This window comes from Aotus nancymaae, unplaced genomic scaffold (genome assembly GCF_030222135.1).
Source record: "Aotus nancymaae isolate 86718 unplaced genomic scaffold, 86718_ANA_hifiasm-v0.15.2.pri h1tg000011l, whole genome shotgun sequence".
In the NCBI taxonomy this organism is placed as follows: domain Eukaryota; kingdom Metazoa; phylum Chordata; class Mammalia; order Primates; family Aotidae; genus Aotus; species Aotus nancymaae.
Genome location: NW_026988422.1, coordinates 16,834,254 through 16,861,659, shown reverse-complemented (window position 1 = coordinate 16,861,659; position 27,406 = coordinate 16,834,254). Strand labels below are relative to the sequence as shown.

At 40.0% G+C, this 27,406-nt stretch overlaps 1 protein-coding gene and 1 long non-coding RNA gene across 3 annotated transcripts in view; one reads left to right on the top strand and one right to left on the bottom strand.

Annotated features, from left to right (window-relative positions):
- LSAMP (limbic system associated membrane protein) overlaps positions 1-27,406 on the top strand; it is a 639,680-nt gene that overhangs the window by 580,880 nt on the left and 31,394 nt on the right. For both annotated transcript variants that reach the window (XM_012463960.2, XM_012463961.2), the window contains exons 4-6: positions 8,739-8,873; positions 19,193-19,313; positions 19,777-19,925. In XM_012463960.2, the coding sequence (XP_012319383.1) occupies positions 8,739-8,873; positions 19,193-19,313; positions 19,777-19,925 (405 nt within the window). The remainder of the gene's footprint in view (positions 1-8,738; positions 8,874-19,192; positions 19,314-19,776; positions 19,926-27,406) is intronic.
- LOC105725042 (uncharacterized) overlaps positions 1-27,406 on the bottom strand; it is a 340,977-nt gene that overhangs the window by 290,171 nt on the left and 23,400 nt on the right. The window lies entirely within an intron of this gene.

The window sequence follows — 27,406 nt, the reverse complement described above, 5'->3', positions numbered from 1 at the left end:
AGATCTGGGATTTTAGGGTGAACCCAAATGAGGTAACTGCAACAGGAGGGTCTGACAAGAAACGGTGAAAGGCTAGATGGGGTTATTGTCTGCTTTGTTTTAATTACATTTCAAAAGCTGCTGTAGCTGCTTCAAAACTCTGCCTAGCAATCCTTCCATAGTGCAATTGCCCTGCTGAGTTTACCACATTCACTTACTAAATGCCAATTGATTTGTGTGACTCTTAAAAACAGCAACTGCTGCTCTCATCTCTCTTGATATTTAATCCTGAGCCACGGCAGAGTTGCTAATAACAGGTCTGGTAATATCCCCACAGTTCTGACGACAGTGGTGAGTGATCTTGTTTGTTGCTGCCTCTGTCCAGCAATTCTAATCCTTGTCCCTGCCAACCAACCCCTTGCCCCCACGTCTTAGGAAAAAGTCTAAAAAACAATTAACATCTGCAGGAATTTTTACTTCTATTTTATTCCCAAAGGACTCTAAGTGTTCAAGGCTTTTTTGATCCTTTGTTTTCAGTTTTGGCTCTTCTTCTCCACAGCCCTGAGGTCATAAAAATGAAGTAGGAGAGTGAGTGCTGGCTTTATGAGCTATATCCTACAAAGTTCTGCAGCCCCTGCTCCAGTGATTTCAATTACCACCCATGTGTAGATTACAAATTTAAATTCACAGTAAGCTCAAATCTCTTACCAACCCCATATTTCCAAGTACCTATAGAATGTACTCCACAGTATGTCCCAGGAAAACCTAATACCAACCATATCAAGAATGGAACTCATTATCTTCACTCCAAAATAAGTACTCCCTTTGAATTTGCCAAGTGAGTCTGCCTATGTTTACACTTAGGAAGTCATTACCTTGCAACCTACACACTGCATTTACAATACATTTCCTCATAACTGAGAAAACCCAAGCGGACTACAGGAAATTCAGGGCAGGTGATGGTCTGTGTATAGCATCCACATTCCTTTCACTTGCCCTCCTAGGGGACAGTACCACTCTCTCCCATTGAGCCCAAACACTGCCTCAGAATCCTACTCAACATCATTGCCCAGGCAGCCACTGTCAGTTAAACAAGGTTGATCACGATTTTTTGAAATCTTTGAGGAACCCATCTCCACTTTCACAGTAATTCACAGGAAGGCTCATCAAAATACATGTTAGTACTCAGTGCCAAGAAACGGGCACTAAGAGTAAATGGTGTTGGTATATAAAGGACTTCAAACAAATAGAATTTTTCATAGCTTTGTATGCTTACACATCATGTTTCCTATATGGTGTGCAGGAAAGGAAAAGGAAAGAAGAAAAGACGAAAGAGAGAGAGAGGGAGGAAGGGAGGGAGGGAGAGAGGGAAAAAATTACAAAATAATGCCATTGTACTCAGTACCCTGTGGGTGCTGGAAGGCTTAAAGAGAATGTAGCAGTACCTAACATAGCAAATCTGGAGCCTTCATGCCACCCCTCACACCCCAGTGCATGTCCTCACACATCACCATCCTCATTTTTCCTGCTTAGAGACTTCTAATTTAGTCAGGTTTATCAGATTGCCACATCCTTTTACAATTAGCCAGCTCTATTTTTTTCCTCCACTTGCATTTCTTAAGTTCCTGAAAACACACTTCTCCTAGGAAATCTTCCCTACTAGTAAGTCCACTCGACACTGTCCCTGTAGCTCCTTTGCTGGTTGCTGGCATTTTTGTGTACCAATAGGTGTTTGTTGCTAAAGGAAGAACTCCTAACAATAAATGGTTAAGAGGCTAAATTTTTAAAAACCAACTTTTTTCCCCTCATTTATTGGTTCGTTTGATCTTTTCAATAAGGAAGTTAAGTAGGCAAACCTCATAAAGGATGAAGCCTGTCTTTTTACCTCCTTTATCAATAACTGAGCTGCATTGCTTTGGAAATTCCTCATATGTCCTATTCTCAACCTACCATTCTACACTGGAAAGAAAGAAATACAGCAGATTCTGAAAGCTAAGAATTCAGCCAACTGTAGCATCTTTCAGCATTCTAATGATAAAAGTAGGCAAGCTTAGTTAGGAATGAGTCCCAAAAGTCACAGACTTGGGTCAAAGCTCATGTTTTCCTTACTAACAATATAAGCTTGGGCAAATTTCCTGTCCAATCTAAACCTGTGTTCCTATGTGTTACACCTCTGTAAGCAATCTTGAAACTATTGTGAATCAAATAAGATAATATGTCTGAGTCCATTAGCACAGTGCCTAGGAAGTGTATATTAAGCAGTAGCTCATTCCACAGTCACTCTACAGTATTTCTTAAATTTTTAATAGGTTCCAACATTGTGCTACACACTAGGGATACAGTGATGATCAAAACCAAATGCAGTTTCTACAGTGGCAAAGTGTTACAATGTAACCATAGCTATTCTCAGTACAATTCCCTTCAGAGAACTAAATATAGGGGATTCTGACTTCAAGCATCACGTTCAGAAGGGCAGGGCACTTTCTAAAAACTGACACCAAGTAGGGGGTAATGGCTGAGTATGAATACAATAAAAGAATGTCATGGCCCAGGACTGAAAAAAAGATACACGCATGGCAGCCTCAGGTTGGAAGCTGAGCCCAAACCATGTCAGCTAGCTTATTTTTTATATGTGAAAGCAAAAATGCAAATCATAATGAATTGCATCTCTCTGGATGCCAGGAAAAATAATGCCAGGGTGTTCTTTTTCGTTTGGCCCATGTTCATTCATAGAGACGAAGCCAGTTGTGAAACTTCCCTGGCATTGTGCTTGTCACTGGTTTCTGGGTACCAACTACACCCTTTGGGGTTGCAGAAGGCATGGTGCCAATTTGCATAATCCAACCCTATTGTGTCTTATCATTCAAATAGGGAACATTTCTATAGCAGAGTAACCTACCCCTTCCCTTCCATGCAACTCAAATATCTTAATAGTTATATGCCTTTCTCCAGAGAATTGTCTCTCCTTCCATTTCCGTTTCTCCAACTCTTCCCTAAAATCATCCTCATTCTATCACATCTCTCCATTTCTGTTTTTGTTTTGTTTTGTTTTTCTTCATCCCCGTTAACACCTTGTTCTTCCCTGTGCCTCCTTATCCTCTTATGGGTGTTGCTTCTGGCAACTGTGTCTACCCCTTCCCCGCCTTCTTTCAATCCGGGATCATTTACAACTCTTCATCCCTCCCTTCTAGTGGTGAAAAGTGAGGATGAGAAGTGGTTTCAGCCTTTGGACAGCAACATTGTCAAACACTAAGGGATCTCTCAGACGGAATGTGAAGCTGAGAAGCAAAAACTTCAAAGAATCTGGAGAGAAACATGGCTGGAAATACAAACAGAAACCTACTGCAGGCATCTTTTCTAGAGTTCTTGTTTCTTTCTTTCTTCCTTTTCTTAGCATTTTTGTGCAGAATGTGATGTGCAGGAAAGCAGGGAAGAAAGCATAAACAGGAATAGGTGAGCATGTCCTTAGGGGAAAACAAAAGGAAAACATGAAATATACTGTAAGAACAGAAACATGTTACAGCATTTGAAGTTCTCACAGGGAACTTCAAATGGCATCATTGATTCGTGATCTTTTTTCCTTTAATTTTCATAGGTAGAAGTTCATAGCTTGCTTTTCTTGCTTACCTACTTCGCTCACGTTTCCAATCACAGAACCACACAAACACAAACATACATATGCCTCTTTCTCAAACAAAAATATACATACATATATACCCTGCAAGATAAATTGCTTTTCATTTAACTGTGTGTATGTTTGTGTTTATAGCTAATGTGTTTACAGCCACTAACATGTAAATGTTCAAATGTAGGTGGAGTAAAAGGAAGAGCAACCCCATTTCAAGCACATCTTCCCATCAGTGAAAGATTGATCTGCTGAGATGCTGTAAGATTCTTCTCAGAACAGTTATAAAAAGAAAGATCCATTTCCTAACATACTTTACTTGGAATTCTATATTTTTAAAGTCACGAAATGCCTCAATTTAGGAAGTTTCCTAAATTGTATTTTCTGTATCTCAAAAGGAAAAACAGATACTATAATGATGATTACAGTAACAGTCTTTAAAAATGTGTTTTTTAATTCCAAATAAGGGGGCTGATTGTCATGTCCCATGGAGTTTTTGAGGCTAGGCCTGCTCTGTTCAGTAAGCAAATATTTGAGGGTGAGGAAATGTGTGTGCTGCTCCCTAAAAGTTAACAGTAAAAGCTTATATGTAAATACATAGTTCTTTGTTGGGGTGTGTGTGCGTGTGTGTGTGAGAGAGAGAAAGAGGCTGGGGGTAAGAGAGGGAGGAAGAGAGAAAGATGAGAGGATAGAAGGAGGCAGAGGGAGGAGAGAAAGAAAGGGAATGAAAGAAAAAAGTACCATGGAAATGTATTTAATTTCAAATGGCTCCTTGTTACAAATGCCTGGTTGACCTTATAAATCTAAATAAGTCAACATTTTGAATAGAACCTACACTGTTCACTAAAGTATGGAACTCCGAAGGCACTGTACTCAGAAGGCAGCACCTGTCATACTTTAATTGGAGTTATTCCTGGCTGATTTGCCTCCACATTGGGGAAGACAGGAGAGAACACTTTTCTCTTGCCATTAGCTCTAGGCCCTTCTTTCTGACTTATGAAGAAATATTAAAAGAGCTAATATGTACAACTTGGGTAAACAGTGACTAAGAAGGGATATGCTAATTATGTGCAAGAGTTTAAAAGGTGCATACACTGAGGAGGATGAGAAGTTATTTAGCCTGGTAGTTGAATATTGCCAGGAGACACAAAAACACATTAAGCAAAGGGAGATTTAAACTAAACACTAGATCCCAGAATAAATATAACACTCAGCGATGTGAGCAGGCTTGTGGAAATTGGTTGAGATGTTTAAAATACCAAAATACTGAAATTTGCATTTCAAATAAAAATTTATGAAAGGGCAAAAAATAATAGGAACAAGAGAAAGATCCAAATTGTAGCCATAGAACTCATCTACCAGAGAACTTAAACAATAGGTTTTCTGTCTGTTTCTGGCCTGAGAGTCTTTTTAAGGTTGAGAGAATAAAAGACAATATTGGCAAGACCCTTGGGTTGAGAGCAGCCAGTCAGAGAGAACTAAAAGAAGTCGAGAAAGTTGCCCTTTGGGGACAGGCACACTGGGGCAAAGGGAAAGAAAGGAATAGGAGAATCTGAGTGCATTTTGGAATTTTGTGACTCAAAACTCAGGTGGTGTACTCCATACCTTAAAACAAGAAATGGCACTTGCTAAGACTGTGTCGTCCCTGTGTCCACAGGGAGCTCTGCTGGTTTCCGAAACAATAACTCCACATGGCAGACAGTTCCTCCGGACATGACCAGAGATGCCCCTGTGTGGTCCGTCAACAACAGAGTATTCAGCACACCCTTTCTTCCCCAGTGAAACAGAACTCTATCAGGATCACCAAAAGGCAGTGAAGTTTTATGCCAACTTCTCTTACAGAAATATTTAGTCACTTTTCAATACCTGGCTCTATTCTCTTAAACTACACGAAGTGTTGGCAGTAACTCTAGTATCTCTTTGAGTTTCTTAATTCAGTCCAGCTTTATCTCAGTCCATTCAGGTTACTGTAACAAAAATATCATAGACTAGGTAGCTTATAAACAACAGAAATGTATTTCTCAGTTTTGGAGCTTGGGAAGTCCAAGATCAAGGCATCAGTAAATTTAGTGCCTGATGAGGGCGCACTTCCTGATTCAGAGACAGCTGTCTTTTCTTTGTGTCCTTACATAGCAGAAGAGGCAAAGGAACTCTCTGGAGTTTCTTTCTTTTTTTGAGATGGAGTCTTGCTCTGTTGTCCAGGCTGGAGTAAGTGGCTCAATCTCAGCTCACTACAACCTCTGCCTCCCAGGTTCAAGCAATTCTCCTGCCTCAGCCTCCCAAGTAGCATGCCACCACGCCCAGCTAATTTTTTGGTAATTTTAGTAGAAATGAGGTTTCACCATGTTGGCCAGGCTGGTTTCGAACTCTTCACTTCAAGTGATCCACCCGCCTTGGCCTCCCAAAGAGCTAGGATTACAGGTATGAACTACCATGCCCGACCTGGAGTTTCTTTTATAAGGGCATCAATTCCATTCATAAAGTCTCCATCTTCATGACCTAATCACCTGCAAAGACCCCACTACCAAATACCATTATCACTTTGGGGATTAAGTTTCAACATATAAATTTTGGAGAAACACAAGCATTGAGTCTGTAGCAAGCTAACTCAAACATTTATTGAGTGACTAATGTTTATTGAGAGCCAAACCCTGTGCTAGTTTATGAGGATATTAAGAGTAAGACATGGCAGCTGTGTGGCTCATAATCTGAAGCTTTGACTCTCCAGCAACAGAAAAGCCCCCATGTCCTGTTAGATTTCTGTGAATTGGTAGGAAATTCTCAAGTGAAGCAGTAGAGATAATGCATTGTGGGAAAAGTCTCCCGGGTGTTACTAGAACAGACTAGTCAGGAAGGGCCCGGGAATGCAAGTGTTTCGACTGGAGGATCCAGGGGACAGGTAAAGGAAGCACGACAACAGGGAGGGCCCAGGGGTGTCTCTCAATGTTTTAAAGTCAGTTTGTGGCCTAAGAGTCTTAAGGTTGAGCAAGTGAAAGGAAACACTGACAGAACCCCTGGGTTGAGAGCAGCCAGTCCGAACTGAAGGAACTGAAGAAAAATTGCCCTCATGGGGACAGACACACTGGGGCAAAGGAAAGAAAGGAACAGGAGAATTGTTGGATGAGATTGGTTGGATGATGGAATACAGTGTAGCTTCCCCTGCCTGTAATTGGTTTGCACCTTGAGCCTGCCCCTACTCTATTGAGAAAGCTACGCACATCGTGCACTGGAGACAGAGGTGCTATCAGAGAGGAGGAAAGCTATCACAGGAGAAGCAAAAATGATGTCTCTGCCTCCCACGTGGGTCACTTAAGAGAAAACTCTTTTATCCTCAGGTAGTTTAGCGGTAAATTCTAGAAACATGAGATCAAAAGTTTATCTGATAAGGATCTGTTTTATTATCTGTTTATCAGGAACAAATGAGATTGTCAATACTTACAATGGTATGTTAGAATGCCAGGCCCCAAACACAATAAATATTGTTTCACTTTCTCTCCTTCATCTTAATATTTACTTTCATGTTTTCATGGGTACAATCTTCCAGAATTGGTAGGGCTTTAGTTGGTACAGCTAAAAATAATCTCTCCTGCAACTTTTTTTTTTTTTTTTTTTTAAGAAATTCAAAAAGCAAGGTAGGGACCCATAATCCACCATTTCTAGGTATTTCATGGGAATTGGAAAGAATTCAGTGTTGCCAATCATCTGTAAGATTATCCTTGTTCTCTCCTTCTACTGACAACTCTGTCAGCCCAACTAAGCCTAACTAAGATTAAGTGTTATGGGTGGGAATGTTCGAGAAGGTAAGAAATCCTAAAACATTCTGAAATTATTATTAACTATTTTCTCATTATAATCTACCATTATTCTCAAAATAAATAATGCTATCTTACTTTCTATTCTACCTCTGCATTCCAGGTTTTTAATGAGCTTACACGTATTTCTGCCTGTTAAATAAACTAATTGTCAAAGTTGCCATTAGTCTTCAGGGTATTTATGTTCTTCTAGAAGAGTCTTAGCATCAAACAGTTGGCATGACGCTTAGTTCATAGATACAATATACAGGAAAGATTTTTTCCCCCTTCAATCCCAAATCCTGCTCCATTAATCCAAAACAGTGGCCAGTTACCTATTCTGAGAGTACTGTTTTCTTCCCTACTACATTCCACTTCGGTAACATGTAAAATCAGATCTAAGCACTGGTTTTAATGTTAGCAAGGGAGAAGAGAAAAATGTAGACAGGGAAAAATTAACCTCTTATAAATAATATTCAACTATATGCTATAGACACTCTAAAATGTTCTCAGTAGAAGCATGTGCTGGATAGTGTGCAGAACATCGGAACCAAATAATGTTATATTACTCTTGCCTGTTTTTTGTCAAGATTGTAAAGTTTCCTCAAAACTAGTGATATTGACAATTGAGAGAAGACTTGAAGCTTGGAATATCCTATAGAGTTGTGTTGTAGAATGTTAGCAAAGAAGCCCTATGTTCTGTAGGAGCCTAGTTAACAGGTTTAGCTGACATGTTTAGACAGTAAATTTGTCTTCTTGCTAGCTATCTGTTGAGTTGGTCATCGGGGAATTTCTGAAAAAGGAAAACAGCTTATGGCATTTGAGCAGAGCTAATAACTGGTACCATTTAGTGTAGGATGACCAGGAGCAAGATCCCATCATGGTTTCATGATTTGCATGTACCTAGCGCCAGCGCCCACTTTGTTCCAAACCTTTAACCAGTGACTGCTGAGTACAGACCCCTATAAACACTCCAGATCCCAGCCTCATATCAGAATAATTTTGAAGGGGGACATAGCTGTCCCCACGCCTCCCTGAAAGACTGACTCACAGTTGCGCTCTGTGGGACTTAGCCTGGCATTGTACTCTTGCTTGGATTCTTTCTCTTCCAAGTCTCATTTTCGCATTTTCTTTCTGTTTTTTACTGAGGGCATTTTCTACTCAATCACTTTCACAAGACTTTTTGTCTTGAGGTCTGCTTCTGTGGAATCTGATGTCAGACAAAGTACATTTTCACATCATTGAAAAGACATGTGAATTCACTGCTTTTAAAAAGAATAATGAGAGGATCTGCTGCCTATTTCAGACTTTAAAAAAGAATCATGAAAACCTCTGTTTTTCAGGAAGGGAATTTGAAGGAGAAGAAGAGTATCTGGAGATCCTCGGCATCACCAGGGAGCAGTCAGGCAAATACGAGTGCAAAGCTGCCAACGAGGTCTCCTCGGCGGATGTCAAACAAGTCAAGGTCACTGTGAACTGTGAGTACAGCAAGACCCAGCAGGTGCTAGGTGCCCATGGTGCACCTCGACCTCCACTGAGCTCTAAAGATTCCATTAGCAAAAGAGCATTGTATTTCAAGCAGATGCTCCTCTGGCCAGGAATGTACATTTATACATTGAACACATCCAAGGGCAGGACTTGGCCATTGAATTTGATAAATCAACTCTATCAACTCTAAATGTAATCCATAATACATTTAACAATACCCTCTCTCTTTTAATCAGACTGAAGAATTAAGAAAACACGATCAGACAGCACTAACACTGCTGGCGGTCGCTATTCTGCTCTTCGTGGAAATCAAGGTCATACTACTTTAGAAAAAAACAACAATTTGTATCTGGTTTAACAGAAATTTCCATCTTAATGCATTGTTTGTCAGGAAGGAATGCCTCAGGTTTATATTTTGTCCTCCACTATTTAAATAATTGGCCTTGGGAACATATTAAAGCCACTGTGGTCAGATACCATGTGTCCCTGATGGCTAACAAGAATACCTGATAAGTTAATTCCAGTTGCCTATTTGTCCCAAAGTATGGGCATTTAGAAAGGAAGATTTCACTAAGATGCATAGGTAAGTGGGCATACTTTGAACTTCTCGGATGAAAGGATTCTTAGATGTAGTTCAAAAGAGGGTAGGCAGTGGTGGGGGCGGAGAATCTATATGATGTGTGTCACCCGGCACAGGAATAAAGAGAATTCGTTTACCCTGTTCAGTTAGTACTGACTCTACATCACTCAGATTCAAGTTCCCACATCACACAATTGTGGGTAGTGACAGGGACAAAGGGAAGCTTTCACAGTTCTTCCTTCTGTGCATGGAATGTACACACATCCTACATACACACACATAGGCACACGGAGGCATACACGCACAAACATCTTAACCCGTATTTGATACTACACTTGATCTTAGCCAAAAGGTCAAGAAGCTATTTGAAAGTATCCTTTAGGCTGTGAGGAGTACTTTCTGTCATCGCATGTCTTCCTATATGCCAGAGATTTTATATAAATTCTCTTTTTCTCTGCTCAATAACCCCAGTATGGTAGATATCATTGAGTCCATTTCAAAGTTTGAAAAAACCACAGCCCAAGGAGGTAAAACTGCCCATTCAAAGTGACACAGAAAACAAATGTAAGAAAAGGGATTCAGACTCAGGTCCATTTGATTCTAAAGCCCATGCTCTCAGGAGGAAGATAAGGAATTTTCAATTCCACATACCTACTACGTGCACCATTGAGTTAAGAGATATAAATTGGCCGGGCCTGTAATCCCAGCAATTTGGGATTGCTGTATTAAATGTATTATGGATTACATTTATTGCTCATGCCTGTAATCCCAGCAATTTAGGAGACCGAGGCTGGTGGATCACCTGAGGTCTGGAGTTCAAGACCAGCCTGGCCAAAATGAGGAAACCCCATCTTTACTAAAACTACAAAAATTAGCCAGGCACGGTGGCACACACCTGTAATCCCAGCTACTCAGGAGGCTGAGGCAGAAGAATTGCTTGAACCCAGGAGGAGGTTACAGCAAGCCAGGATTGCACCACTGCACTCCATCATGGGCAACAAGAGCGAAACTCCATCTCAAAAAACAAAAAGAAAAAAGAAATATTTATATTTGTTGTTTAATCCCCACAGCCATTTAAACCTATGAGATAAGCATCATTAGTCTTACTTTAGAAATTTGGGAACAGGCTTGGATCGCTGAGGAAACTTGCTAAAGTTTACGCAGGCTGTGCTGGGATGTACTATTACCTGTGGCCTTGCTCCAGCCTTGCAGACTTCTAAAACAAGCAGCAAAACCTCTTTCATACCATACCTAGAGGAATCCAACAGACACAAATGACTCTGCTATAGTTTATGGCACTCATTTCCAAGGAGCAGGGGGCTGCATTTCATGAGTTCTGAAGTGCTTCTATCCCTAGCTGTCTTCAAATTTTTTAGTAATAGAGTTTTGAAATGCAAGTTATTACTATTCTTTTCTAATGCTGGGCGTGTTTCAAAGACACATTAATATTCACAATGTTATAAAATGCTTTAGGACCTTTTTGTCACATGAAAGGCAACTTCTCTGGATGTTTGTAAAAGTTTATAATTAGGTTAGCTTCTTTTATGTACATATAACCATGCCATCATCTTCCATCTCTTCCCTGACTTTTGGAGTCAAGATTTCATTTTCTCTTAATTGACCTTCATCTTAATTAGATTTCTGAAAGTCCAATCATGGTGTACATAGAAAATATTTATGCTTCCATTGTGTGAAACATCAAAGTGGTCTGGATTGCAGATGGTTCCCAAGATCAAAGCTAGCCGCCTGGGTTCTATTATTATTAGTGCAATTAGTCTGACATTGCTTCGTCTTGACTGTCCCCAAAGTGTAATTTAAAGTGGAAGAAAATACTTATAATTTTCAAGAAAATATTTTTATCAAAATGTGAGGTTTTGCTAGTGATGAGTGAACCACAGAAGAATATGGACAGACCTTGAGATTCTAAAAAGATACTTCATAACAAACTATATGGAAAACTATAATGAGTTTAGTCACAGATCCAGTATGTCCTAACAAGCAGGACCTAGCATGTGCCTGACTTTATAAAAATTGCTCAGTAAATGTGTATTGAATGAGTAGGTGAAAAACTCCCAAACTCTGTCCTCTTAACATTTCTCCAAATTTTGTAAATAACATGGTCACAAATCTGGAAAAATATTTTGTGAATTTCCTTTGGAATCACCTTTTTACCAAAACCTCATAAGCTGTGTTTATATATTAAAACCAGTCATCACAGCAGTTGTCCCGTTGAAACAAATTCATCCAACTTAAATATAGTTGTATTAAGTAGATGAAGTCTCTCCAATTGAATTATGGAGCTGAGGCTGCCTAGCAATACTCTTGCATACAGAGAAATGCCCAGGAATCACCTTTGTCACTTTACCTAATCCTACTGGCCATGAAATCAGTTATTTAAACTGATTCTGCTTCTTTTTCAAAACACAGCCTTTGGAATTAGGTCAGGGATCAAGATGGTTAAGATAACTTCTGGCCAAATAGATTATTGTAATGAATAGAACCTGAGTACCATTACAAGAAAAGAACTCTCAGGGCTGCTAATTTCTCCCACCAGCATTTCATTGACTCATTTACTCAGTTGCCAACAGATGTCTGTTGCAGAGCACTGAGAGACTAGAGCAGTAAAGAAGAGAGGAACAACAGTCTCTCCTGTTGAGTTCACAAGCTGGATTCTATGGTCTCTCCTTTTTACTTCTTTTGGATAGCACTTCTCTGCAGTAGGCATACAGTATGCATTACACATAGCCATTTTTACATGCAAAATCTATTTTCTAAGTGGTAGGAGGTCCTGGGATTTACAGAAAGCTAAAATGTTGGCTCAAAATCTCTTCAATTAAATAAGCTTTGTATAATTTAGACAATAGACAGGACTTCTAGCTTTCTGTATTTTACCCACAATGTAACTGTTAATTTCTTTCAGATACCAGTCCTAGGAACGGTCCATTCTTTCATTGCAGGTTCTAGGTGCAGTTCCTCAGTTTCGGTTCTCACAATGCATTAAATATAACTACTTTTTTTTTTTTTTTTTGAGATTTTTTCTCTTGTTGCCCAGACTGGAGTGCAGTGGCACGATCTCAGCTTACTGCAACCTCCACCTCCCAGGTTCAAGCAATTCTCAGCCTCCCAAGTAGCTGGGATTACAAGCATGTGCCACCACGCCCAGCTTATTTTGTATTTTTAGTAGAGACAGGGTTTCTCCATGTTGGTAAAGCTGGTCTCGAACTCCCAACCTCAGGTGATCTGCCACCTCGGCCACCCAGAATTTGTCTCATCCTACTGCCCAGTATCCCTAGAATAATATCTAGCACCTAGTAAATGCTTAACAAATACAGACTATTAATTTTATCTGGACTCTTTCAATACTGGACTCTTCCTATTCCTGGAAAAATTCTTCTCAAAAGCTACTCCCAGCTCTCAAGCCTGTCCCTACCCCATTGACCAGCTGATGTTCCCACCTTCCACTTTCCCACAGGTTTCTTTCCAAATAGGTTCACATTGTCACTTTTCGCAACTCCTTTTCCCTTTATTTGTCTCTTTGAATTCAGTTCTGCCTCCACCCTGGTGTCCAGAGCTAAACAACCCAACCAACACCCAAGCTGGGGCACTTGTGGAGCTGACATTTCTAAATGTAAGCTTGCCTTGCATCTGATAGCTATTTATTTAGAGAAAGAGGTTGCCACGGAATACACAATTGGGACTGGAGACACCTGTTGCCTCCAGATAATGTATATGTATTTTAACTGGAATCTTCAGTGATTTGGTTCAAAAATCACCCAATGAGAAAATATTAGGAAAATAACTTGGCTGTCTGTTTTTGAGACAGGGTCTTGCTCTATCACCCAGGCTGGAGTGCAGTGGCCTGTTGGCTAACTGCAACCACTGCCTCCCAGCTTCAAGCAATTCTCATACCTCAGCCTCCCAGTTAGCTGGGATTACAGGCACATGCCACCACAACTAACTAATTTTTTATTTTTTAGTAGAGACATGGCTTTACCGTGTTGTTGGCCAGGCTGTTCTGAAACCCCTGACTTCAAGTGATGTGCCTGCCTTAGCCAGGAAAATGCCCATTTAATATGGAACCAGACTGGCAAATTTCTCTAGCTACTCATAGCTACATCTATTCAGTCTCCATGCTCATCTTTAGTTTATTCCTGCCTTTGGGAAGGTAATGGTAAAGACATATACTAATATTTATAAATCTGTTATGAGGTCTTCAGAGGAAATACTCAGTAACAATCCAGAGTATTATCATGTTTTATCATAATTTTGCAATATGGACAAGAACCATAATTTTCTGAGTACCTTCAGAGTACCAAGACTCGCTTAGAGATTTCATATCAATTCACTGTAATCATTACACCAACTGTGGCCAACTATATTAATCCATTCTCAAACTGGTATAAAGAACTGCCTGAGACTGAATAATTTAGAAAGGAAAAAGGTTTAGTTGACTCACAGTTTCACACGAATGGGGAGGCCTCAGGAAATTTACGACCACGGTGAAAAACAAAGAAGAAACAAGACACCTTCCTCGCGAGGCGGCAGGAAAGGGAATGAGGGGAGGAGGAGCTACCAAACACTTATAAAACCTTCAGATCTCATTCAGTATCACGAGAACAGTGTGGGGGAACTGCCCCCATGATTAAATTACCTCCACCTGGTCTTTTCCTTGACACCTGGGGATTATGGGGACTACAATTTGAGATGAGATTTTGAACGGAGACACAGCCAAACCATATCACCAATTAAATGGAAAGGTGTATTGAGCCTGGCCTGCCCCAGTGAAAAGTATTTACTTTATCACTGGCATTGTTTAATATACATTGTTTGATATTGCTAGCACATAGTGACTTAAAAAAAAAAAAGCAACTCTAAATCAGTCTTCTTATGATTTCTAAATTATCTACAGACAATGTGTTTTTTATTGCCTACACCCTCTGCCTCTGCTGCTTTCTACATTGCACACTACCCATGGGAGACCATCTATATCATCCCCATGTAGAGAGGACCAAACAAAGCTCAGTGAGTGTAAACATGCTCTGACACAAAATCAAACAGCGTTTGTGCGTGGTAGACTTGGAATTCGAATCCAGGTCTAACTCCAAGGTCCTCTCTTTATCCCTCACACCAAGTGAATAATACTACTATAAATAACAAATGTAATCACTTTAAGTGTTTAAAGTGCTGACATGTAAATGACTTCATTTGATATTGACATCTAACCTGTGAGACAGGCAGGCATCATCATCTATATTCACAGGTGAGGGGCTGCAGGGGATCATTATGTCTCATGGTAACAACCTAAGTGGCACTAGCAGAGACTGAGTCTGCATTTCCTTACTCCTAATACAGGCTTATATCCACTATGTCACTGCATGTTGTGCCACTGTTGGTACCCTGTAAATAATAGAAATATTCAGTGTTTACCTTTCCATCTATCTGCATGCTCCCTCCCCTGAATGGTATTTTTTCCTATTAGAAATTCATTGTCCTCCTTGATGGGTACAGCAAACCACCATGGCACGTGTATACCTATGTAACAAACCAGCACGTTCTGCACATGTATCCCAGAACTTAAAGTATAATTTTTAAAAAATAAAAAAATGAACAAGTCCTTTATACTAAAAAGAAAAAAAAAGGAATTTATTGTTCTCCAAAAGAACTCATTCAAATGGAAGTACCACAGTGGAGAGGTTCAGAGCATGGATTTCAGGACATGATAGACCTGGGGTTAAATCCAGGATCCGTCAAATGATGTGAATTAGACCACTTACTAACCCTCTGTAGGCCTATCTTCTCTTTCATAAAATGAGATTAATCATATTTACCTCCTAGAGCTAATTATTTAAGTAAAGAGGATATCTAAAACCTAGCAGAGTGCTGACATGCAATAAATGACTATACATTAAGTTTGCTATTCAGAATGTTATTCTTTTATACTAATATTCCCAATATTAGTAAGATTAAATGAATGATATTTTGTTTTCTAGTCCTCTGTTTTGTTACCATATTCATTCTGATTGAAAGAGTCTTGTTATTGGTGATGTCAGAAGAAGCAAGGCCCTATTTATATTTTCAGAGCATGGAATTTTGAATTAATGTAAACTGGAAGAGTCCTTTGGCAATTGTAAGCTATTCCAAAGTCACATAAAGAATAACAATGCATCTCTCTGTGCAGCATTTTTATGGAGCCACATTTTTATTATAACCATATTTTGAGTAAGGACATCTATTATTTTAACTACACAAGGCATGCTGCCGTGTGATTTGTAATAGTCTTTCTTCGCCTCACCTATACAGAATTCATTACAAATGAATTTTGAAATGTTCATTTCAACAAGCCATGCAAAAATAAACTTGCACCATGGTGTCATTTGAAAAATATTAGAAACAATGAGCTCTTTATGTATTTATCAGTATTCATAGATTTACCCTGGTACAAGAAACTTCCTAAGTTTTCAGAGAGAAGCAAGTAGTTGGCTTTTGTAGCTGATTAGATTAGTGCACTTGTAAGTGCTCAATCCTACTTTACTACCAGCTTCCCCGTGCTGGGGTCTCTGAGGGGCTAATAAATAGCTTACTGCCTAGTAATTCAGATTCCGAACAAATTGAGAAGTAAGGAAAAGAGTGGTCAGGGAGACCTAAATGTTCGCATTTTTAGAGATCAGGGTGGTTAGAGATAGTAGCTTAGTGTGGCCGACTTACCTCCCCAGTCATAGCAGCCCCGGGGTGGGACAGCCTGCCCACATGAAGGCAGAAAGGAGAGAGTCCAAGTAGGACTTCTGTCATGGAGAAACAGAAGAGAACCTCTGCTACCTGCCAGAAGCTTGGTCCCAAAAGGAAGACAGCAAAGGGATGAGCCAAACAGGCCCAGTCTCTTCTTCTCAAATTTTTCAATCAGAAAAAATCATTTATTTCCCCTGGGTCCCAAGGTGGTAGGGGACTGAGGGGAATAGTCACCAGTTGGCAGTTATAACTGTGTGGCTCCAGAAACTCACAGTGGTTAAAACTTCTTTCTCAAATTGGAAAATTGAACAAACAAAATCATAAGCAAAATTATCTCCAGCCAACATCAGTGGGGCACTGTGCTACAGGTGATGGAGTCATCGGCAGCTTAAGAACCCAATACAGTGAGAAGAATTAAGGACAGGAAACTAGTATTTATTGAGTATTCTGCTGCTGGTTGTCTATTTCTTTACTTATGCATCTTATCTCAGTGAATGGCATTACACAGATGCCCCAGCCAGAAATCGGGGTGTTACCTTTTCAACATTCCTTTTCCTCACCCTTATGAAATCCATTTCCAGTCTCATCAGTTCTGAGGCCTAATATCTTTCAGCCTTCAAATGTACTTCCCTCCCTTGGGTTTCAACATTTTTTATTTTTGAGTGCTCTGTTGCCCAGGCTGGAGTGCACTGGCCTGATCTCGGCTTACTGTAACCTCCAACCCCTGGGTTCAAGCAATTCCTGTGCCTCAGCTTCCTGAGTAGCTGGGACTACAGGCACACACCACCATACCTGGCTAGTTTTTTGTATTTTAGTAGAGATGGGGTTTTGTCATGTTAGCAAGGCTGGTCTCAAACTCCTGACGTCAAGTGATCCACCTGCTTGTGCCTCCCACAGGGCTAGGATTATAGGCATGAGCTATCACGCCCAGCCCCAACATATTATAGATGAGGAAATGGAAGCAATGTGACTATGGGCAAAGTATTAAACTCTCAAGTGATGAACGATAATGAGGAACAGAGCCTGGATTTGAGCTCATGTCTACCAAACTTTAAATCCAAGCCCAGAACCTCTATTCTATGTCCCGTCCCTTTATTAGTATCTCCCCACAGCACCACTACTACCAATTATTGGATTAGCCTTTGAACTGATGTGCTCTAATGATCTGTATAACCAGTTTTAGTAGCTAGCTTATTCTTTTCAAAGATAAAGAAAAGGCTCAAACTAGTACAGTTGTTTGCCTGGACCACAGCTCTGGTTAAGAGTAGAGTCAAAATCAGATCTCAAATTTCCTCTTCTCAACTGCTAATCCTGGTTCCTAACCCATGGAATAAATAAATGAGTTATAATTTGGAAAATTAGCAATTTAAGAGTTAAATTAATTAAGGGTTTGAAAATACACTTGGATCGTAATGATGCCAACTGCCCATTTGTAAAGAATGAGCAGTTTTAACAAGAATTGGGATAGTTTACAGTTGGAAAGGGGATCATTAAAATAGGATCCCCTCATTTTATAGGTAATAAAAGCAAGGCCCAGAAAGAAAATGTATGATGGGAAGTCCAAACAGCCAAACCCAAACCAAATCCCAGGACTCCTAGTTTCCAACCCATGGTTCATTTTACTACAGCATCTTCCCATTTAGTGCTTATACGGAATAAGAATGTAAGTCTAAAGTAAAACAACACTACCAACAGCAATAAAACAACAAAACCCCATTTAGCACGCCTGTTTACATACAAGTGTTTATTCAAATGTGCTCTAACTCTGACAGTGATTTAAAAATGTCTAAGCTTATGGGAAAATAAAATGAGAAAGGAAATTGCAGACAAATCAGATGCTTTCTCATACATTCTTTTAAACTCAGAAAATTACAGTCTTCTATAGGTAGAAAACTTAGGTGATAGTTTTTGAATATGAAAAAAAAAATCAGAAACAAGGAAGACAGACCAAGTGCTGAAGGGCTGGGGTTTAATGAATTTGTGCAGAAACATTCACTTATTTTCCTAGATGAGCTTTTTCAGCTACAAAGTCTAAACAGAGTGTCAGGATCTGTTTTTCCCATGTGCACTTAGCCAAGTTGCCATTTTCTGGCAAACAACCTTTGGACAGGAATGGCCTTCTCTCCTTGAAGGTCCATAACCTGCACAAACACAGCATCATCAAGTGCAGGAGCTTGAGTCTACAATCCTAACACAGTCAAGTGGACGTACAAACACTTTTTCCATCCTCGTAGGATTGTTTGAATGAGTCATGGAAAATTAGAGTGTCAAATGTGTTTCCCAGCTGATTTCAAGCCTGCGATAGTTTTGTAGGCTCATTCCTGGGCATAAAAATCAAGGGCACAACTGCCAGAGAGAATAGAAGACTGATATGCCAGTAAGTCTTCTATGCACCAGGATGGACTTTAAACCATACCCCCACTCATAAAAGCTAAATTTACCTGGGTTGTGGTGATAAGTGAACACATAGGTAATTACCTAATACTAGTTTTGTTTGTTTGTTTGTTTGTTTATGAATCCTGCAACAATATCAGACCAAACTTCGGTTATTAGCCAGCTATCATTTTCATCAGACTCCTCAAAGCCATCTCAAACTATAAGAAGAAGAAGAAAAAGAAAAATGGTCAAATTATACATTGAGATTCCTAAGTCCTTTGGTATCATTGCTTCATTTATAAAAAGACCATAAAAATATTTATAGTCTATGATTGTAATACCATGACCTATTGGAGAAGGGAAAAAGAAATCCTTGTTCCAGTTCCATAAAACCCTGCTAAGTGTCTCATTTAAATAAACCAAGTCTATGTTTTCATAAATTATCTCTTTTTTATTTTTTTTTAGTTTTTTGGTGATCAACCCCATTTAGCTGATCACATAATTCACACAAATGGAGCTTTAAGATGGCTCCCTTCCTGCATCTCTCTAATCAGATTGTCCTTCTTCATTCCTTCCTGATAAGCATGCCTACCCTCATATAAACCTGTGTGCCTGTCCTTCCTACAGATCCTCCCACTATCACAGAATCCAAGAGTAACGAAGCCACCACAGGACGACAAGCTTCACTCAAATGTGAGGCCTCGGCAGTGCCTGCACCTGATTTTGAGTGGTACCGGGATGACACTAGGTATGTGCCAAACCTACCATCCCCTGTGGCTCCACTGCTTGGGCCAGGGGGCACCAGAAACCTCACAACAAAGCCGAAGCCAAGCTAGTTGTAATTACATAGAACTATATTCTTACAATCTTCCTTTTTAATGTTTCTTTCAAATCCTTTGGGGGCTGTAGCTCTTAAGCTGAAGCCCAAAAGCAGCCAGGTAAAATATAAAAACAGTTCAATGGGTGGTTTTCACCTGCATGTCTTTCTTGCCTATAACAGAAACTCAAACCCGTTTCCTGTTTTTCTCTGTTGATGGACATTGATTCTAATAATATGGCACTGCACAATTAAAATAGGAATTGGGCATGGAACAACAAATTCTGGCTACTTCCTTTCTCTCCTTTTCCTCCAGTGTCAGGACGGGGAAAGAATTCCTAAGCTAAAATCTTCATCAGTGTTCCTTTCTATTCTTCTGTTCTTGAACTCTTAGGATAAACAGTGCCAATGGCCTTGAGATTAAGAGTACCGAGGGCCAGTCTTCGCTGACGGTGACCAACGTCACTGAAGAGCACTATGGCAACTACACCTGTGTGGCTGCCAACAAGCTGGGAGTCACCAACGCCAGCCTAGTCCTTTTCAGTAAGTACGCCAAAGCAGGGCCCAACTTGGTGGAATTAAATTGACTTTTCACATGAAAAATGTGAAAACCATTCCCTTGTCTATTAAAAGTTCACTTAAACACAAATAAGGATATATGCCCTGAAACAAAAAGGCAGGGTTCTCAATCTCTGTGTGTAGGCGGGACTTATAAATGGAGCAACTTCTCTCTATATTCTTTCTTGCTTCTGATAACTGCCTAGATTTTGTTTGTTTTCTTTAGTTTTGTTGTTGTTTTGTTTTTTCCTAGTTATTTAAACTGAAAAAGTATTCAGAGAATACAAGTCTCTTTGGCAGTGGTCCTTTAAGAAGCAGAGGTGATGTAAGAGCCTGGAAATGGATAACAGTTTTGTGTGTGTGTGTGTGTGTGTGTGTGTGTGTGTGTGTGTGTGTGTGTGTGTGTTTAAGGCAGTAATAAGAGTGACTAAGGAAGAAATATTCAGTGAGAATGTATAAGGTGATGAGAGAAGGGAGAGGCTAGAAAAAAAAAGTATCTTTTTAACAATACAAGAGGAAGAGTGGAATAAATGATTAAAGCATAATATAAAATCTAAAGGAGGAAAAATGGTTGCAGAAAGCTTTCTGTACGACAGTAGGAGACATTACTTTTCTGATATATTTTTGGAACAGAGATATAATGGTAGGAAAAACGAACATTTCTGAAGACCAGAGAAGATGCTGAAAGTAGACCAAGGAGGGCGTGGTCATTCTAAAGTCACAGATGTTAACAGGAGACCCCACCTTGGAGTCCTGCTCTTTAACAGCAAGTTAGAGTCAAGTCTCTAACTCCCTGCCTTATTGGGCAGGTGACTGTGAGCACAGAAGCAGACGCCCCCTGAGAAACAGAAGGATGTTAAATGGAATCACAGGAAAATGATAACATTTAGAATAGAGAAACATTTATCAGAATAAGCAAAAGAAACAAAAAAGTTAGTCCATGCTGAATCTGAAAGTTCATTTGGACTAAAGGGAAAAGTTAAAAAGAAAAGTACTACCATTATTCTGGAATAACAAACCACTAAGTTCATTCTTGTTTTCTGCACAGGTTCAATTGGAAAAACTAGAAATACTATGACCAGAAGAAATGTCTCTATCTGGCTATATTCCATCTAGATGAGCCTTCAGGAAAAAAATATATTTTTTTTAGAAGAAAAATCAATTTAAGTGAGCGTTCTCTTGAAATGTAGTGTTAAAGCCATTTTAAAACTTTAAGATTGAACTCCACTTATGAAAACAATAACCACAAACAACTCTAACTTTGGCCTTTACTTTCTCATTTATAACTCTCATTGACTTCACTCTGTGACAGTTTGATGAGATACAGCTATACAAATGCTGCATCTATATAAAGCTTAAAATTCACAACCTGTTTACTTGTCTCCAAGGACCAAACATCAGCATTCTTTGCCTCAACTAGAGATATCAATATCTGTAAGACACTTGAGAATATACTACTTAAGAACTGTAGTTACCCGATTCATTCCTAACATTAAGGATTCCATAAATGGTGGGGGTGAAAACCACCCTCAGCTGTGAATTTAAGATTTACCAAATCTAAGTGGACCTGGTTAAGTATAACAACATATACTTAAAAACTTAAAAAGAAGGTTGTATAGAGATGAGTAAGGAGAAGATAGGATAATTGGATGAGTTACAGAAAGTGAAAAATTACACATTTGCATTAAAGTATATTTTCTTTCTATTTAACCTAGACTAAGAACTATACTAATGATATATCAAATAATAAATAAAATGTCACTGATAGATTGAGAGAGAGGAAAAAGAAAGAGGTTGGAAGGATGGAATACTTGAGGGAGGAGGGAAAGTGAGCGTAGACTAGGTCAAAGGCAATGACCTACTGCTAGTGGTCATGGAAGGTAACATCAAGCCCTACAATACCAATGCCCTATAACAGAAGTCCATTTAAAGGACTTAACCCAGCAAAACTGAGAAATATCAAGAATCTTACAGAGTTTCTGTTTGTATACTGAGAATCAGGGGATAACCAGACAAGTGTATCCTATCACACTTCCTTTTAAGATGTAGTAGAGATCACCCTCCATTATACATTTGAGGATTATGTGGTGCAGCAATTAATGATGTACTACTCCTGGTGGTCCCACATAGGCACTACCCCAGTTGTGTCTTTGGCCGCATGCTAGAGCCACCACACGCATCAGCATTTGGTTTAGAATTGATGTCCCGCCTTTATCGTAAAGTTAGGAGGTATAATACTTACTGAAAAATAAAATACGAAAGATCATTAGGCTTTGAGGTGAAAAGGAACGATTCAAATTGCAGAATACTGGTAAATCTATTGCACTATTTCTTAGTTCCAAGGCCTAAGAACAAACCTTTTGGGGGAGAAGCTCTGCTTCTTTTGTAACAGGAATGGCACTTCCTCCACCCACCCACTCACCACCAGTTAGTTTTGGGAGATGCGTTGTTACAGCCTGCATGGCTAGAACTTGATAATTTCACAGAGTTCCAAAAGAAAAGAAAGGAAAAGAGAGGGAGGGAGGTAGAGAAAGAAAAGAAGGAGGGGAGGAAAGATGAAAGGAAAGAAGGAAGGAAGGAAGGGAAAGGGAAGGGGGAAGGAAGGGAGGGAGGGAGGGAGGAAGGGAGGGAAAAAGGGAAGAAGGGAGGGAGGAAGGGAGGGAGGGAGGAAAAGAGGGAAGGAGGAAGGGAGGAAGGAAGGAAAGAAGGGAGGGAGGAAAGGAGGGAAGGAAGGAAGGGAGGGAGGAAAAAAGGAAGGGAAGGAGGGAGAGAGAGAGGAGAAAAGGAAGGAGGGGAAGAGTAAGAGTACTTGTGTGAGTAAATATTATTTGCATTCAAATAAACAGGATTAATGGGAAAAGGAAACACTGTGCAAGTGTCAGCAGAGGTAATTTTCCACAGAACAGAGCCAGGAGGGGAGAAATGCTTGGGGGCGGGTGTCTGTGGCCACAGCCCTGACAGAAGCACTGTATGGGCAGTGGGGTGCTCTGCTGACCAAGCCAGTCCAGAGAATAACAGGCAGCTGGTGAGCCTCTGCCAGCCAGAGGCAGCAGCAGGTAAAGACTCAGAGCCAGAGCCCCTGAAGAGTTGGTGATTATTCATCTTTGTTGGTGTGTCAGCACATTTTCAGCCATGTCCACCACAGCGATGAGCTGACTTTTCACACAGTGTCAACTTGCGGTCACATGCATGCATACACTTCCCCACTCTCTATTCAAATACTGATCTCCAGAGGGGTCAAAATCATGGAATGAGAGTGTAAGAATACATTGGATTCATAGTAGTTTTTTCCTGAGCTGGTGGAAGCATTCCTTTCTCATTCATCTAGTTCTCCACACATTCTAGCACTCTGTTTGTCAAAGATCTGCAATACCTCAGTTTGTATAACCAAGTAATGCCCTGTATATGTTTTTCTTCATCCTTGGGCTAAGCATTACCTTATATAACTTTTTGAATGCGTTAATGCAATGGCACAATGTATGGGCAAAGATTTGGCTCCCCAGTCTTTCTCAGACAGCGGGATATGCATCACATAGATGAGAACTTGGATTTCGAGTGATGCCAAGAGAAGTTCCACTGTCTGCATAAGTAACATAACAGACTGTGTTTCCAGACTAATAACTAAAATTCACCCACAAAGGTGATAGGTTTATCTTGTTTTGTGCTCATGTTGAGTTAGATTTAAAACAATGGACATGGAGGAAGAAAGGGTGATAATTTAAATGTTACCACTTCTTATTAAGTGAGTGCAATGTACTCTGCAGTATCTACTGTGCTAAATGTTTCACATACATGATCTGATTTTTTTAAATTATATTTTTGTATCAGAAATGGGTCTTGCTATGTTGCCCAGACTAAAGTGCAGTGGCCATTCATAGGCATGATTCCACTGCTGATCAGCATAGGAGTTTTGATCTGCTCTATTTCTGACCTGTGCCAGTTTGCCAGTTTGACTCTCCTTAGGCAACCTGTTGGTGTCAGACTCCCGGGAGGCCACCATATTAAATTAGTGCAGACACCCAACCAGCAGAGTACACCACAGCCCAGAACACTTGAGCTATAGACATCCTTCCGCTTCAGCCTCCTGAGTAGCTGGGACTATAGGCACGCATCACAACAACCCTACTATGTACTGTTTCTCCATTACATAAAAAAGTTAAGTGATTAGTGCAACTAAGTAAGGCTGAGCCTGAGATTTAAATTCAGGTAGTCTATTTCAAGAGTGCAGGCCCTAAATCAACACATCTGCATTTGTATACGGGGGCTTAAATGTTAGGAAATATATCTTGTAAGTTTGGAGGTGAGAAGAATCTATTTTTTTCTCCTTTTTCTCACTCAATGAGGCCTTTCCTCTGTCTTTATACTGCTCTATCCCTTCTCACCCAAGAGCACTGCCTCCCACCTCCATTTTCATTAACCCCCAATAGCCTGCTACCACCAGATTAGTTCAGCGATTGGGTTATCTGTGGCATGTTGAAGTTCTCAGTGACTATTCCAGCCTAGCAGTCAGCATTTGGTCTAGGAGGAGAATATTCCCTCACATTAAAGGACAATCCTACTGATTGATTACCTTGTGCTTTAGAGAAATGCGAGGATTATAAACATCTCTTGAGGCTTTGGAGTACAAAAGAAGAAAAATACAAAAAAAAATCTTCACTGGGCTTTGCTGCATCTGTGTGTAGGTGTGTAGGAGGTGCTTTTAATTTTCTTTTTAAACTTTAAAATATCATTAACTTGTAAAGCCATAGTTGACTAAATTTCAAGTACTACCTAAGTAATCCAACACTAGAGGGAGTCTTTATAATCCCCATTTTCTTTAAAAAGCATTTTGTCATCTGAAAGGCTTGCTGTTTAAACATACACCACTTGATGATGCTAGTTAAGACTTGGCAAAGCCTAGGCCAGGCACAGTGGCTCATGCCTGTAATCCCAGCTGAGGCTGAGGTGGGTGGATTTCTTGACCTCAGGAGTTTAAGACCAGCCTGGGCAACTTGGCGGAACCCCAACTCTACCAAAAATACAAAAAAATTTACCCAGGCGTGGTGGTGTGCACCTGTGGTCCCACCTTCTAGGAAGGCTGAAGTGGGAGGGTTGCTTGAGCCTGGGAGGCAGAAGGCACTGAGCCAAAATCAAGCCACTGCACCCTAATCTGATTAACAGAGTGAAGACTTGGCAAAGCCTTTTAACCAGCTACTTTTAGATGCCACACAATAAAACAGTTTGAGCCACTATCTACCCATATGTAGTTTGAAGCATTAGATGCAAACTCCTTAAGTGGGTTGTCTGTGGACACACCTCCCCTCCCCCAACCACTTAACAGATAAGAAACCAAAGCTCAGAGTTAAGAGACCTTCCTAAGGTCGGAAGCGGTGGCTCACACCTATAATCCCAGCACTTTGGGAGGCTGAGGTGGGTGGATCACAAGGTCAAGAGATCGAGACCATCCTGGCCAACATGGTCAAACCTCCTCTCTACTAAAAATACAAAAATTAGCTGGGCATGGTGGCACACGCCTGTAGTCCCATCTACTCGGGAGGCTGAGGCAGGAGAATTGCTTGAGCCCGGGAGGCGGAGGTTGCAGTGGGCCGACATTGCACCACTGCACTCCAGCCTGGCCCTGGCGATGGAGCAAGACTCTGTCTCAAAAAAAAAAAGAGTGACCTTCCTAAGAGACACAGCATATAGTACTAGGGACAATCTTGTAGTTCTGTTTCAGAAATCTCCCAGTCAGCTGCTAAGTGTGTTTTCCTCAAGCAGCAGCAGCCAAAGGAGAAGCCAATGGCACCAAGGGCTTTGCCCTCCCTTATTTTTGAAAATCAAAAGTTGGAAATTTTCTTTTTCCTCCTAAGGTAGTATTTACTTCACTTTACACTCTTACAGGATTCTACAAAGTCTAGCATGAACTATAAAACAGCAACAGAATAATGGTCAAAGAATAAGAATACAAACTGGGATGGAGAGGCATCTAAGAAAGATACATGAATAGGATGGAATTAAGAGAATGAGAATAACTAATGGGGTATGATGGGCCTAAGACAGTGATAACAGGGTGGAGCTAAGACGGTAATAACAAGCTGAGAAGCAGCTGAAAGGCACTGAGAGGAGGGTGGGTGAGATGGTTAAGCCATATAAATGGTCATGTGGAAATAAGGGCAGAGTGCATTTTCCCAGCTGCGAACAGCATGATGAGAAAATACGAAGCTGAGTCATTTAAACAGTCTGAATAATAATAGTAATAATAAAAATTAAATTCAGTAGAAAGAGTATAATATGGGACGGTGGTCTCCAACTGCTACAAAAATGCTAAAAGCAGTTTAGCTATTTATTTTCAAAGCTGGAAACTTAATACCAAATAACTAGTGGAGGTTTAAACCATTTTTTGACTTGACACTTGTGTAACTAAGACACAGTTGTTCACTGGGCTGCTGTTGACCTGCTCCATCTTAATGGACTTAGGAAACTTCCATATTTAAGTGACGACTTCAGCCAAGCTAGAGAAAAGCTGACTCTGCAAAGAGACTGAGTTTTCTCAGTGTGCAGACGCATACAGTGCCCAAAGTCCAGGTGAAATCTACTCTTTTCCTGCACATGGTACAAGATGGTAGGATATCGGATTTGAATATGCACATATGCTTTTCTCATTGTGGTTTTGATTTTTGTTGATTTTCATTTCTCATTGGTCTTTATTTAATCAAGCTGCTAGGAGAAACGTACAAAAGTGTGTGCTAATTATGTTACACTATCACATAATTTGGGGGTTAGCAAATAATACATTCTCCCCCAATACTCCATTCTGTATTTCTGAAACAGCCTCAGAAGAGGATTTAAACTTTTCTTGAGATAGATGAAGGACACCTTAAATTCTGAACTCTGTCAGTACATTCTATTTATGGTAGGTAGTTTATGTATGGGACTACGAGATACTTATAAACTAACACCTCAGGGTGCAAAAAAAAATCTTGTTACACTCAATAGGATGTATCATCAAGCAAATTTGATTGGTTGATCAAATTTCAGGTGAGACTGTATTATAAAAAGAGGGGGATTAAGGAATAGACTAAAAATAAAATTATGCTAAGAAACTTATTACCTTGACTTTACTCCTATATTGGTATCAGCAATGTGGAAGTAAAAACCTGAGGGAAAAGTTGCACTAATATTACCCACAGTAAATTTTTCAGATGCTTGGCTAAAGCTGATATGAACTATAGGGCTTAGAGAGAGGAAAGAAGTCTATAGCTGACACGCATTCCTCTGTCATGAGCTAAAGAGACGAGAACCAAGACCAAGATGTATCACCTGAATTTGATCACGACTATAAACACCCTCAACTCCAACTCTCTAAAAGATGTATACTCTTGGTGGTGGGTAGGATTCTGTATGTAGGGTTACCACAATCTGATGTTGTCCCCTACACTAGCTAAACTTTTTAAAGGCTCTGTATTTTTAATTTCATTAATACATTT